The sequence below is a fragment of the Melanostigma gelatinosum genome (genome assembly GCF_949748355.1).
Source record: "Melanostigma gelatinosum genome assembly, chromosome: 7".
Taxonomy (NCBI): domain Eukaryota; kingdom Metazoa; phylum Chordata; class Actinopteri; order Perciformes; family Zoarcidae; genus Melanostigma; species Melanostigma gelatinosum.
The window spans coordinates 8,726,468-8,738,061 of NC_136640.1; the positions used below are offsets into that span (position 1 = coordinate 8,726,468).

Consider the following 11,594-nt stretch of genomic DNA (forward strand, 5'->3'; position numbering starts at 1 on the left):
CGAGTCTAGAGCCACCACTGTTAAAGTATGATTCTTTTATTCATCGTAAACAAATGGATCAATCACCTTCTCATTTAGTAGTATCCCGACAACACAAAGAGTCTGTTGACCTTGGGTCAGAAGCGCTCAGCAGAGATCACCTCCACACTGGACTCTTGCTCCTTGGTTTCCGTGTGCTCAGGATTGCGTCGGTTCATCCAGGCGGTGTAGGTCCCCCGAATCAGAAAGAGCACAGATATGATGGCGTAGTAGCTGCCGTAGATGATGAACTGCAGAGAAAGCCCTCAGTCATCCTCGACACCCTTGTTTTAGTCCATTCTATCGATCAACCTGCATTAAACCTGTCTGCATGTAATAGTCAATGATGACCACCGGGTGTCGCCCTCTCCTCACAAGTTTGTTATCCAGCTGCTTACGTTCTTGATTCAGAGTGACTTCCCTGTGTTTCATTTCATTGATAAATATGTCCTGTGTCTGCACATACCTGTGTCACAATGTCCAGTCCCAGGGCCGCTTCATCAACAACGATAAATGTTACAATCGTCTGCAGTGAAAGCGCTGCAAAAGTGTTGATCCCGAATGTCAAGGCATAGCACTCCCTGGAGAGGTTGGACGCAATCTGAAATCTAAAATGAAGAAGCGCTTGTCATTTCTGAGAGAACTGTGCTGTATGCTTGAACTGTCATAAGCAATGCAGAATAGAGCTTGACAAAAGTAATCGCATTTCTTGACAGACAATTCATATTTTGGGTCACTTTTCAAGCAAGAGTGATTTGAGGAGTTGAGTATATGTTATTTCAGTGAACTTACGTCGTGATGGTGATAAGAAACATATAGCAGGACTTGAATATGACATAAGCACCATAACATGCCCAGATGCTGCTGGTGAGCGCCATCAGGAACACAGCACCCGTCCCGATGGCTGAGAACAACCCTAAGGCCAGCTCTCCCCACACGTCCCAGGTCACCTTGATGTGGGCCACGGAGAAGGCCGCTGCAGCACCTGGCACCGTGAAGAAGAAGGATGAAGTGATTCAGCCGTCATTCCAGTGGACACACAGCCTCCGCTGAGCCTGTGCATCCTTGTTGTGATTCCTTCATTAATCCTAACAACATTTCTTTCCTTGATCGAGCGTACAAAATGGCGATGCAGCTTCTAAGCCAAGCTTAAATGCACACGCGTGCCTTTGCTGGCCTCCGCAGCCCCTGCCTATGATGATGAACCACTTTCACACAGCTCTCGGAATCAACGATCAGCAATAATCCGAGAATCGATTACCGCTCTATCTCCTTAATTGAAGCAATGACTCTTCTTCTTCTCATGCTGAGCCAGGTTGGGTGGAAGCCAACAGGACCATGATGCTACGATTCCCTTTCAAAATCAATACACATTTTCCATTTCATCAGGTATCCCGTACAACCAACCAACGGCTTGGTTGTTTTCTTTTAATTACAAGTTGTTATATGTCGATGTGCCATCAGCCTTTAATAACCTTGTTAAGTTGTGTTTTGTTCTGTATGTTGTGGTTGTGCTGCAGTCTCCTGCCCTCCCCTGTGTTAATTGAACTCCTGGTTCAACCAGTCATCCCCTGCTTCTATGAAACTCTTCTTCTGTGAGATTAAAGGGTCCCAAAGCAACCTTCCCTCTTTCATTCCATGTTGTGCACATTATTCTGAGAAAAGTTAAATCTTTCGTTTCTGTGTGGTTTATTCTGTTTCCACAATGCTATTTTTTGCAAGCTTGTTTTTATTTAAAGCTGGTGATATTTATGTTTCTGTTGTCACCAAATGACTTGTAAAGACCAAAACCAACAATGTGTTGGTCCGTCAGTATGAGTTCCCAAACCTGTGACCCACAACCTATTCTTTTCTATTGAAAAATTAGGTTAAAAAAAGGGAAACAAATAGATAGTTTTATCTTTTAAAAATGACACATTTTCATAAAACAGCTGGGCGCTGGAGCGTTTTACAAGTGTTCGTCAAAGAGGAGTATATCGTGCTTTACATATCATCCAGTGCAACAGTGGAGCTTATTGATGTGTTTCAATCATTTTTGGGCAACAATGGAGGTCCACGGCATAGAGGAACAAGATGTATCAATGCTCGGCTACACAGACAATAATTATTAGTCGGATAAATTCATTGTAAATTTTGTTCTTTTTATGGGATGTGTTGATATGAACACAAATCTAGAACATCACCAGACTTATGCTTTCAGAACTCTATAATGATGATACTGAATTAGACCGAAGAAGCTCAAGTATGATTTTATCAGAAATGGGAAAAACATTTTTTTTTGTCTTTCTGTATGATTTTCTCTCTCTCTCTCTCACACACACACACACACACACACACACACACACACACACACACACACACACACACACACACACACACACCTACAACCAGTCTTACCCACAAGGGAGCACGCAGCCTCTACACCTCCGTTGTAGATGGATGATGTGGCAGATGGTTCTATATGGTTCCACATTAGCTGGATGTAGTTGAAAACCTGCACGTAGCCAGCTGTGGCAAGAGCCCACCACAGGGACCAGTAGATTACATTCCTGCATGGAGGTAATGAATAAAACAGATTGTAACCTCGATTGTAATTATAAGGATATCATACAATCTAAAAATCAGTACTACTATACGACTACATTATAGAAAAACACCAGAGTGAATAATCGTCTCATTTGTTCAATTGCTTTCACAAAATACATTAAACTGTGGTCCAGGACGAAATGTGCAATAGGTGTGTGCTCAGCAGATCAGTATTACAGTGTGACGTGTATTGATGAGTAAAGTAAATGCCTGGAAGAATAGGACTCCCCGACGCTTTGCCAAAGTAGATTGCCCGCAGTGGCCACATTTTTCCTGCTGCAGCAGCCGGCACTGCCATTATGCTCCATCTTCTCCTTCACTGAGCCAGCTTCGTCGTCCTCCTCCACCACTGGCTCCTCAGGCCCGTCCAGTCCCAGAGGCCCCTCCTGCTGGGGCTGCGTGACCACAGCTGATGCCTTTTCCCCTTTGAAGAACAGGCTCCTCTGGGGCATAGGCAACCAGAAGGAGATGAGAAAAGCCACGCTTACATTCCCCAGAGTGATAGCATTGATGTAGAAGTAGTCTATTCCTGTCGATTACAGTTCAAACTGTCAGTGTTTGCTCAAATTGCTTAAGCCTTTTTGAAATTGGAGATTTTCTGTCTTGAAGAGTGTTCATGTTATGAATAAAGAGACTGAATAATCATTTAATTTTTTTTCTTTTATTGCTTTATTATAGGCTAGGATGCCTTACCTGCCAGGGAGACCAGCACTTGGCCCAAGCTGGCACCAAATGTATATCCAGCCAGCATTGCACTTCGCAGGTAACCGGTGGCTCTTTGGTAATTCTCAACTGGAATCACACTGTAAATGTAGGAGAAGTAGGCCACCTCTGTGGAAGTCACGACAGCATAGTTGACCTGTTGGTGGGATGGAACAGTTTTAAAGAGCTTGCTGCCTATTATGAAGCCCCTTGTACCAGAAATGCATAACATAATGCATCTTTAGAAGTTCTTCTTTAGTTATACTGTCTGTCAACAGTGGGAGTATTTAGTATTTATACTATTCAACTCTTTTCATTTTTCAGTGGACCTGAAGGAAGACCATAGCAGGCAGACCCGGGGCAAAGCAGAGCAGGACATAGTTGGTGACCAGGAAGAGCCCCTGCACCACAATGAGGGGCTTGTGCCTCAGGAAGTCAGTCAGGAGGAAGACGGGGAAAAGGAAGGCGAGGTAGGAGTACGTCCAGATCGGGAACAGGTAGTTTGTCACCTGCAAGAAACTACAATCCTGATCCAGACAGTTTCTGCCTCTCATCCAAAATAAAGACAATGGCTCCTAATACAAATGGCACGTGTACATGTTCATAACAGTATGTATTCGTCTGCCAAGCTTACCACTTCTCCAGAGATGTTCTTGTTTGGTCCAATTAGGTATGGTGTGAGGAAGGGCTCTGCTACTCTGCAGTTAGCAAAAAAGCCATAGAGTGACAGGACAGCAGTAGGGTAAGCCCAGCTGGACGCCCTCAGTTTGGCACAAATGCCCATGTTTTTACCTCTGCAGAATTTCCAAGAGAGATCGTCTGTTTTTATTTCCAGGAGCGTTGCCTGAGCACCTTGTTCTGTGGTGGCAGTCAGGCTACCTGGACTTTCCCTCAGTTCATTGACCGTAGGCTATCAGTGTTCATAGTAGCTAGAATATACACTCTTAGCATAATCTTTATGATCTGCATGTGTCACAGTTTATGAGCAATAGACTTCAACCTGTAAGGAAAAAGGATTGCTGAGGCTCAGCCGGACTGAAATTGGCATGAAAAAATCATGCTGCGAAGTAACCTCAGCACATATTTCTCTCATACCTAGTAGGCATAACATAGCTACATCACTGGCTACTCACAAAAAACTCAAGAAATTCAGACCCAACTTTTTCAAGGGGCCAACTTTCCAATACAGCGATGTGCAAATAAGGGAGCAGTAACTAACATCTTATTTCTTTTAGCCAAGTTGACGTTCGTGTTCTGGAAACGTTTCCCCTATGATCGTACTGCGCATGCGTTGTGGGTGCACGCTGCATGCGCCTCGAGTCTGTCGTCCTGGAAACGGTTTGTTGTTAGCTGATGTCAGAGGGGACAGGTCGATTTGAAGTTGCCTGAAAAACATCGAAACATGAAACTCAAGCGGTTCCTTCTCAGATACTATCCGCCGGGTAATACGAATCAATGTGTCCTGATTGCGTCCTCTTTAAGGGAGTGTGCCACTGATATAGAGGAATGTTTTCAACTTTGACAACTACTGTGCTAACACTCGCTGCAAAACTATAATGTTGGTTAACGGAGTAACGTTAAGCGTTAAGCCGAGCCTATTCAATTCAGCCGGCGCGAGAGGCCTTTCCTGGTTCAATTGGTTTGTTCTGCTCTCAGGTATCATCTTGGAATATGAGAAAGGAGGATATTTGAGGACCAAATCGATCGACCTGTTGGATTTGACTCCAGAGTGCGTGAGTTGTATCCAGTAACGTTACTTTGTGATCATTACATATAGCCCCAACATACATGTCCACTGTTCTGAATTTGATAACACCCATTGCACTACTTAGCCTAACCATGGTGCATCTAGGTAAGTTAGTAACGCTAGTTGTAGGTTATAAGTTAAAAAACAAAACAAGTGCCTTACCACGATCTGGTTTATATATTATTTTATGTTTCTGATACTCATGTAACATTTTTTTTTTAATGAGAAAGTTGTTTTAGACACCACATTACAAATCATTTGTCCCTTGAGGATAAGAAAGGCTCATACTTATAAACGTACCAAAATCAAAGAGTAGTGTTTCTCCCCTGCATATATTTGGGTAAAGAGCTTCGTGAATTTAATGCCTGTTAAGCTTTATTTAATCTTCAACAGTCAACCGAACATATTTGACCTCATTATTATTATTATAATTATAATTTTTGTACGTATTTTTTCCTCATGTTATCGCTTTTTAAACTATCCTTATCGGGGGATCTTAAGTTTAAAAATGTGAAAAAAATAAACATGTATTTTCCCACCTTGCAGAACAAACCCAGATGAGTTGTTGGCTGAAATCAGGCAATCAGAGCCTCTGATCACCGAGTCCCGGGCTGTCCAGGTCAAACAGCTGATCCTTCGACTTCAGCAGAAACAGGGCCAGCAGGACGACCACAGGTTCTGTTTATTTAAGGTCAGACACTGGACTCATACTTACATTACTGGCCAAATATAAATAAATCAACACAATGATATGACATCTAGATTCAATAAAATATCCGATTGAGCTACTAGGGTGAACGGATGAATGGATTTTCGTTTTACTCTAGTACACACAGGGAGCTTCAAGTATTTTTGGCAACATCAGCTTATTCCAGCAGTATGTTACTTCCCTGATCGTTGCTCTTTATGAATGGTATTTACATCGGTGGTAAGTGTGAGTAGTAAAATTAGCAAGTGCTCCAAAAAGACACCAGAGAGCAGCAGTGGTTCGGTTATTGAGTCTTAGAATTAGAAGCCAAGTAAGCATGCCATCAGTCTAATAACATGATTTAAAAACAGGTGGTCCGTGGGTGTCTTAGCGAATACACAAGACATAATTGGTCAGAGATTAGGGTTTGTTATGTGGCTGTAGGTCAGAGGACATAGATCTTCTACTCGGAGAGAAAATCCTTTCCCGTTAAGTCAAAGTCAGAGTAATTAAATATGGGTATTACATGGGTAATCTTAAAGATGAATGAAGTAAATAACGATATTGCCTCGGAGGTTTTAGCTACCGGTAATCTCTCTCTGATCCTTTTTCTTTTTGGTAGAGGCTTAAGGCGCACATACTGCCGCTGACCAACGTTGCCTTTGATAAATCCGGGTCACGGTAGGTTTATCTGCACCACACAAAATCCTCTCACTTTGGAATAAAGGAAAAGCTATGTATGTATTCATGTATTTGTCTCTGCAGGTTTATAACTGGGAGCTATGACAGGACTTGTAGAGTTTGGGACACAGCCTCAGGCACAGATCTGCACACGCTCGAGGGTCACAGGAACGTGGTTTATGCAATCGCATTCAACAACCCCTATGGGTAAAATCAGCTGCTGCAGCAAATCTCTCAAAGCATCTGAGACCATTGCTCTATTTGACGCTCGGTTTTCCTTGTTTTACTTTATCTTTCTGAAACTTAGAGACAAGATTGCCACCGGCTCTTTTGATAAGACCTGTAAACTGTGGTGTGCTGAGACGGGCAAATGTTTTTATACCTTTTGCGGACACACGGCAGAAATAGTATGTATGACCATCTCTTTCAACTGAAAGAATATTCCAGTACTGTTTGTTTTTAGTCAACTGTTGTCGCATAAGCTACAGGCTACGGTACAAATTCAGTATTTATGCACATTTATATGCTGCCTTTAGGAAGGCCCGAGGCCAACTGAGCATTTATATTGCATCGTTTAATTGTTGTACTAGTATTACATTCTAGTGCTTAGACAGTAAATGAGTCTGACACACGTCTTTTTTTTAGCTTTGTAGCTGCATCCAGCACTAGCAACTGTTAAAGAGAGTTTTGTATCATGCAGGTGTGCCTGGCATTCAACCCCCAGAGCACACAGGTAGCCACAGGGAGCATGGATGCCACTGCCAGGCTGTGGGATGTGGAGACTGGGGAGGAGGTGGCCACTCTGACTGTAAGTAATCTTTTCTTCACTTACTCCATCCCAATGCCTCCTTTGCTCCTTTTACGCCCGATATCCAGGCTCACATCCATTCATTAACAGTTCATTCACTTCCAAGAGTAATTATTCCTAAATTGAGTGTTGTTACCCCTGCTGATGGTCAGAGTACTTCCCACTCCCACATATCCACCCATGATCTGATGGTGAGTGTAACTGCAACGCTTTAATAATAATAAATCGTGAGTTCTCTTTGATGTGCAGGCTGCACGTGGGTCTGTGGTGTGACTGGCTGGTTGGCTCTGGCTCAGTGAGAAGCAACTCTCTGCAGCAGCTCTCTGTGCTGTTAGCGCTTCACACCACGAAGAATCCATAATGCTGAGAGCAGTCAATTCAGCATATAATCTTAAACACATGCTCGCTGTTATTTATTCATTTCAAAGAGTTGAAGTCTGTATTATCTTTGATAAATGATATTGTGTATTTCATGTGCATATTCATCCATAGAGGGAGAGAAAGAGAAGGATTGTATATCAGAGGAATGATTGTAACAGTCAGGGATGACGCTGTCTTTTTTTCTTCTCCATTTCATCCAGGGTCACACTGCAGAGGTCCTCTCTCTGTGCTTCAACACGGTGGGAAATCAGCTGGTCACTGGCTCCTTTGACCACACCGTTGCCATATGGGATGTTGCTTCAGGAAGGTCAGACGAGATAATTGTTATTGCAATGTATGAATCGATTTCTGAATGTGTGTCGTTATTCATACTGTACGGGAAACGCATAACACGAATAGAGTGCACAACTGACTCATTGCTGCTTTTTTTCTGTTTTTCTCAGACGTGTCCACGCTTTGGTTGGTCACGGGGGGGAAATCTGCAATGTTCAGTTCAACTGGGATTGTTCCCTCATAGTCACAGGCTCCATGGACAAAACTTGCAAGGTAAGCTATCATCAGCCTAAACACTGAGTGTTTTACTTAACTCTTCCAAATACAATCTCTTTTCCGACTGCAATTATTTAGCAAGAGTTTGTTGTTCATTCATTATATTCATTAACATTTAAAACGATTCCAAAACAAGAGACGTGAGATTTATTTCCCACTCTGTCTTTCTCTAAGGTTTCCATCATTCAAAGGAGAAAAATGTAATCCTAATATGTTAATTATGCCAAGATGAGTCACGCTCTGACAAATTATCCACCTCACTGTATTCCTCTCGGGGAGATGGTTAAAGCAAAGCCACTTAATACAGCTTCCAGCTGTTTGCAAGTCGTTCTATGAGACTGTGAATGTTTTTCACAGTCTCATGAAAGGGTTTTGTGTTGTATGTGTGTATTTGCAGTTGTGGGAGGCAGTCAGTGGGACGTGTGTGGCCACCCTAGTTGGACACACAGAAGAGGTGCTCGATGTGTGTTTTGATCTAAGGGGCCAGCTCATTGCTACTGCCTCTGCTGATGGTGAGACCAACAACCCACTTACCAACAGTGTACATTACCAGTAAAATAATATATACGTATATATATATACATATATAAAAAAGTAGAGTGCATGTACACAAATATCCCTGCCCGTCCCCGTCTCTGTCAGGTACAGCGAGAGTGTTCAGTGCAACCACACATCAGTGTCTTGTGACCCTTGAGGGCCATGATGGAGAGATCTCCAAGGTAAGGACTTCTCTGTTTAAGAAAGATATGAAAAACGAGTATTTCTTACATTCTGTAACTATGTCTGTATCCCGTAGGATTAGTTCTAGTGTATCTCCTTTCAGCTATCGAGCTAGCTGTATGGTAACACAATCTTTGCTTGTGTTTTTAGCTCGTCATAGTGGAACAGAGCAGCACAGAAGAGAGTGAGGACCGATGGGCTCTTTATATGTAGTTGCGTGAGAATTGTGTTTTTTGGATTTAGGAAATAGCACGATACACATTTACTTCCCGTCAAACTTTGATATAAAAAAAACATGGCAATAGGAAATATAATTGAACCCATTATTAGGTTTTTATCTGACTGTTTCGGACTACGTCTCATTATAATGGGCCATGGGACACATGGTGCACATCGTGGATGCACCAGACAAGTTACAGGTGTTTACCCTGTGGGGAGCTACATCTCTCCTGGTCAGGGCTGTGAGTAGGACATTGCCTCTACTTGCCTTGTTAACATTGGGTGAATGTGATGCTGAAGCAGAGGGACAGAGGGCTTCAGGCTGTTTAGTGCTTCCTGTCACATGGTAAAACTCTGCAAGTAGGACATAGGGCTGTAGTAATCCTCCTGCTGCTCTCACGAATTGAATCTGTAGCTTCTGAGCTAGATGTTTTATGGGTAGCTCTCTGTGAGAAATTACAAAAAACAATTGTAATTTCTGACCATAAGTTATCCTGACCTTATATTATTAGCCTCTGAACTCGGCACCAAATGTTGCACCCATACTGTCACGCGTAATCGCACATCCTCAAAAATAACTTGTACTGTTATAACATTGTCTGGCATTAGCTGAGTCCAACAAACACATACTCTGGCATTAGTTGTGTGTATGTTTTGTTTTTTTATACCCTGCACTGAACTTGTACTTTAGTGATTTTACCCATGTACCGTACCATTGTCCTTGCCTTGCTTTTCACAAGTGTGTGCGCGTCCTGCAGGTTCTGGCCCAGAGGGTTTCTATGGACAAGGGGCTTAGAGGTTACCTCTGTTTACTGAAACATCAGGCAGTCAGTAATACGTGGGCAGGGTGGAGGCACATTTGAGAGGATTAGGACACCTCTCCCCCTCCCTCTCTGCTTCTTAACCATGTTTTTATGCCTCTGCGACGGCCATGGCCGGAGGCATTACTGGTTCACTTTTTTCGTCCTACTATACTCTGACTTTTTATGATTGATTTTTTTTAGATACTTTACAATGATTTTTTCAACAAACTATACTGTGCCTTATTTTGTCATACTACACTATATTAGTATGCAATAGTTGTTTTTTGTTCCTCTTTCCTAATGCTTGAATTTCTCTCTCCTCTGTCCATTTATTACCATTTTGTGTTCTTTTGATATCTTCCATCTTTGTCAGCTCCTTCTCTTGTCCTTTTCCATTTCCTGTCTAGGGTCACTCCTTGGTGCTCAGTTCAGAGTTTTAATCAAAACATACTTCACTCTTATGGCCATCTAGTGCCAGCTTCATTTAATTATCTCTTCCTGTACCTCACTATGGGGATATAAACCCATTCAGGTAACAATAAACCCAGGCTCCAACACAATCAGCTTCAGCCATGATTTCTGTAAAGCTCTACTGTAAAAACTAAGTAGTGCCACCGGTGCCTTTATCCTCCTCAAGTATTAAAAGTTAAATGACCTCTGTGGAATAATGTTGCTGATGTGTTAAGTGTTCTCATTTCCCCATCGCTTGGAGCTCGTTATCCTACGCTCATGTAGCACACACACACGCCTCTGAATAAGACGTGCTCTCGTGCCTCTCTTGGCAGGTCTGTTTCAGCCCCCAAGGTAGCAGGATCCTGACTGCCGGCTCAGACAAGACAGCTCGTCTGTGGGACGTTCAATCTGGAGTCTGCCTACAAGTCCTGGAGGGGCACACCGACGAGATCTTCTCCTGCGTCTTCAACTACGAGGGTGACACTATCATTACAGGTATACACTTACTCACGCACACTACATCTGGCAGCCACGCATCCATCTGATAACCATGCACTGGTAAAACACAGCCTTGGGCAGCGAATAAACTGCTTCTGGCCAGCAGTCAGAAGTGCTTAGATACCCATATTAGATGAAAAGCTTGCAGCTGTGTCCTTCTGTTCTTGTTTGTGCTCTCCTGCAGGCAGCAAGGATAACACATGCCGAATCTGGTACTGACCCGTCCCTTTGACCCCTGAAAGGATCAGACGGGCATACACAACAGATCACCATGTACAGCACTGTGTCTATTTCTAATTATAAAATACCTACTTTGAGGTAAAAGTGGCTCATCCTCGCTTGATTATACAATGTGTCTCTCTGATGTTCCTCCTGTTAATCAGTTTGAAGCTTCTTTTGTTTCCTGACCCGACAGTTAGTCTAAAATTACGGTTTTGGAACAATTCTTGGACAAAGCTAGAAGGCTATTAGTTTAGCTTCAGCTATCTGAGCTGCAAACATCCCAAATGTTTTACTGTTAATGTTCATGTTTGCCTCATCTTCATGAGCCCGTTATCAGCTAACAAATTCTTCTGATACTTTTGTTTCCACTGCCGTGTACGTTTCCGTGATGTATACGAAGAAGTATTTTCTGAAAGCACAATAAAATGACAAATGTTTTTTTTTAGTAGCTTCAAGTTCATATAGCTGCTTGTTTACAACCTATACAATGGAATACTGATGTGGATAAACAGTGTTCAG

At 42.7% G+C, this 11,594-nt stretch overlaps 2 protein-coding genes across 2 annotated transcripts; one reads left to right on the forward strand and one right to left on the reverse strand.

Annotated features, from left to right (window-relative positions):
• Positions 1–116: 116 nt before the first annotated feature.
• slc19a3b (solute carrier family 19 member 3b) lies at positions 117–4,090 on the reverse strand (the record flags this gene model as incomplete). The annotated part of the gene is made up of 8 exons (XM_079271194.1): positions 117–269; positions 485–626; positions 811–1,003; positions 2,416–2,567; positions 2,815–3,133; positions 3,298–3,463; positions 3,636–3,815; positions 3,941–4,090. 8 exons carry the CDS (start codon positions 4,088–4,090, stop codon positions 117–119), a joined length of 1,455 nt encoding a protein of 484 aa, XP_079127320.1.
• A 618-nt stretch (positions 4,091–4,708) lies between these two features.
• daw1 (dynein assembly factor with WDR repeat domains 1) lies at positions 4,709–11,272 on the forward strand (the record flags this gene model as incomplete). Its single annotated transcript, XM_079271195.1, has 13 exons — positions 4,709–4,748; positions 4,963–5,035; positions 5,600–5,744; positions 6,364–6,422; positions 6,507–6,629; positions 6,730–6,829; positions 7,123–7,230; positions 7,812–7,918; positions 8,055–8,157; positions 8,558–8,672; positions 8,803–8,879; positions 10,688–10,850; positions 11,038–11,272. 13 exons carry the CDS (start codon positions 4,709–4,711, stop codon positions 11,070–11,072), a joined length of 1,248 nt encoding a protein of 415 aa, XP_079127321.1. The 3' UTR covers positions 11,073–11,272.
• Positions 11,273–11,594: the final 322 nt, after the last annotated feature.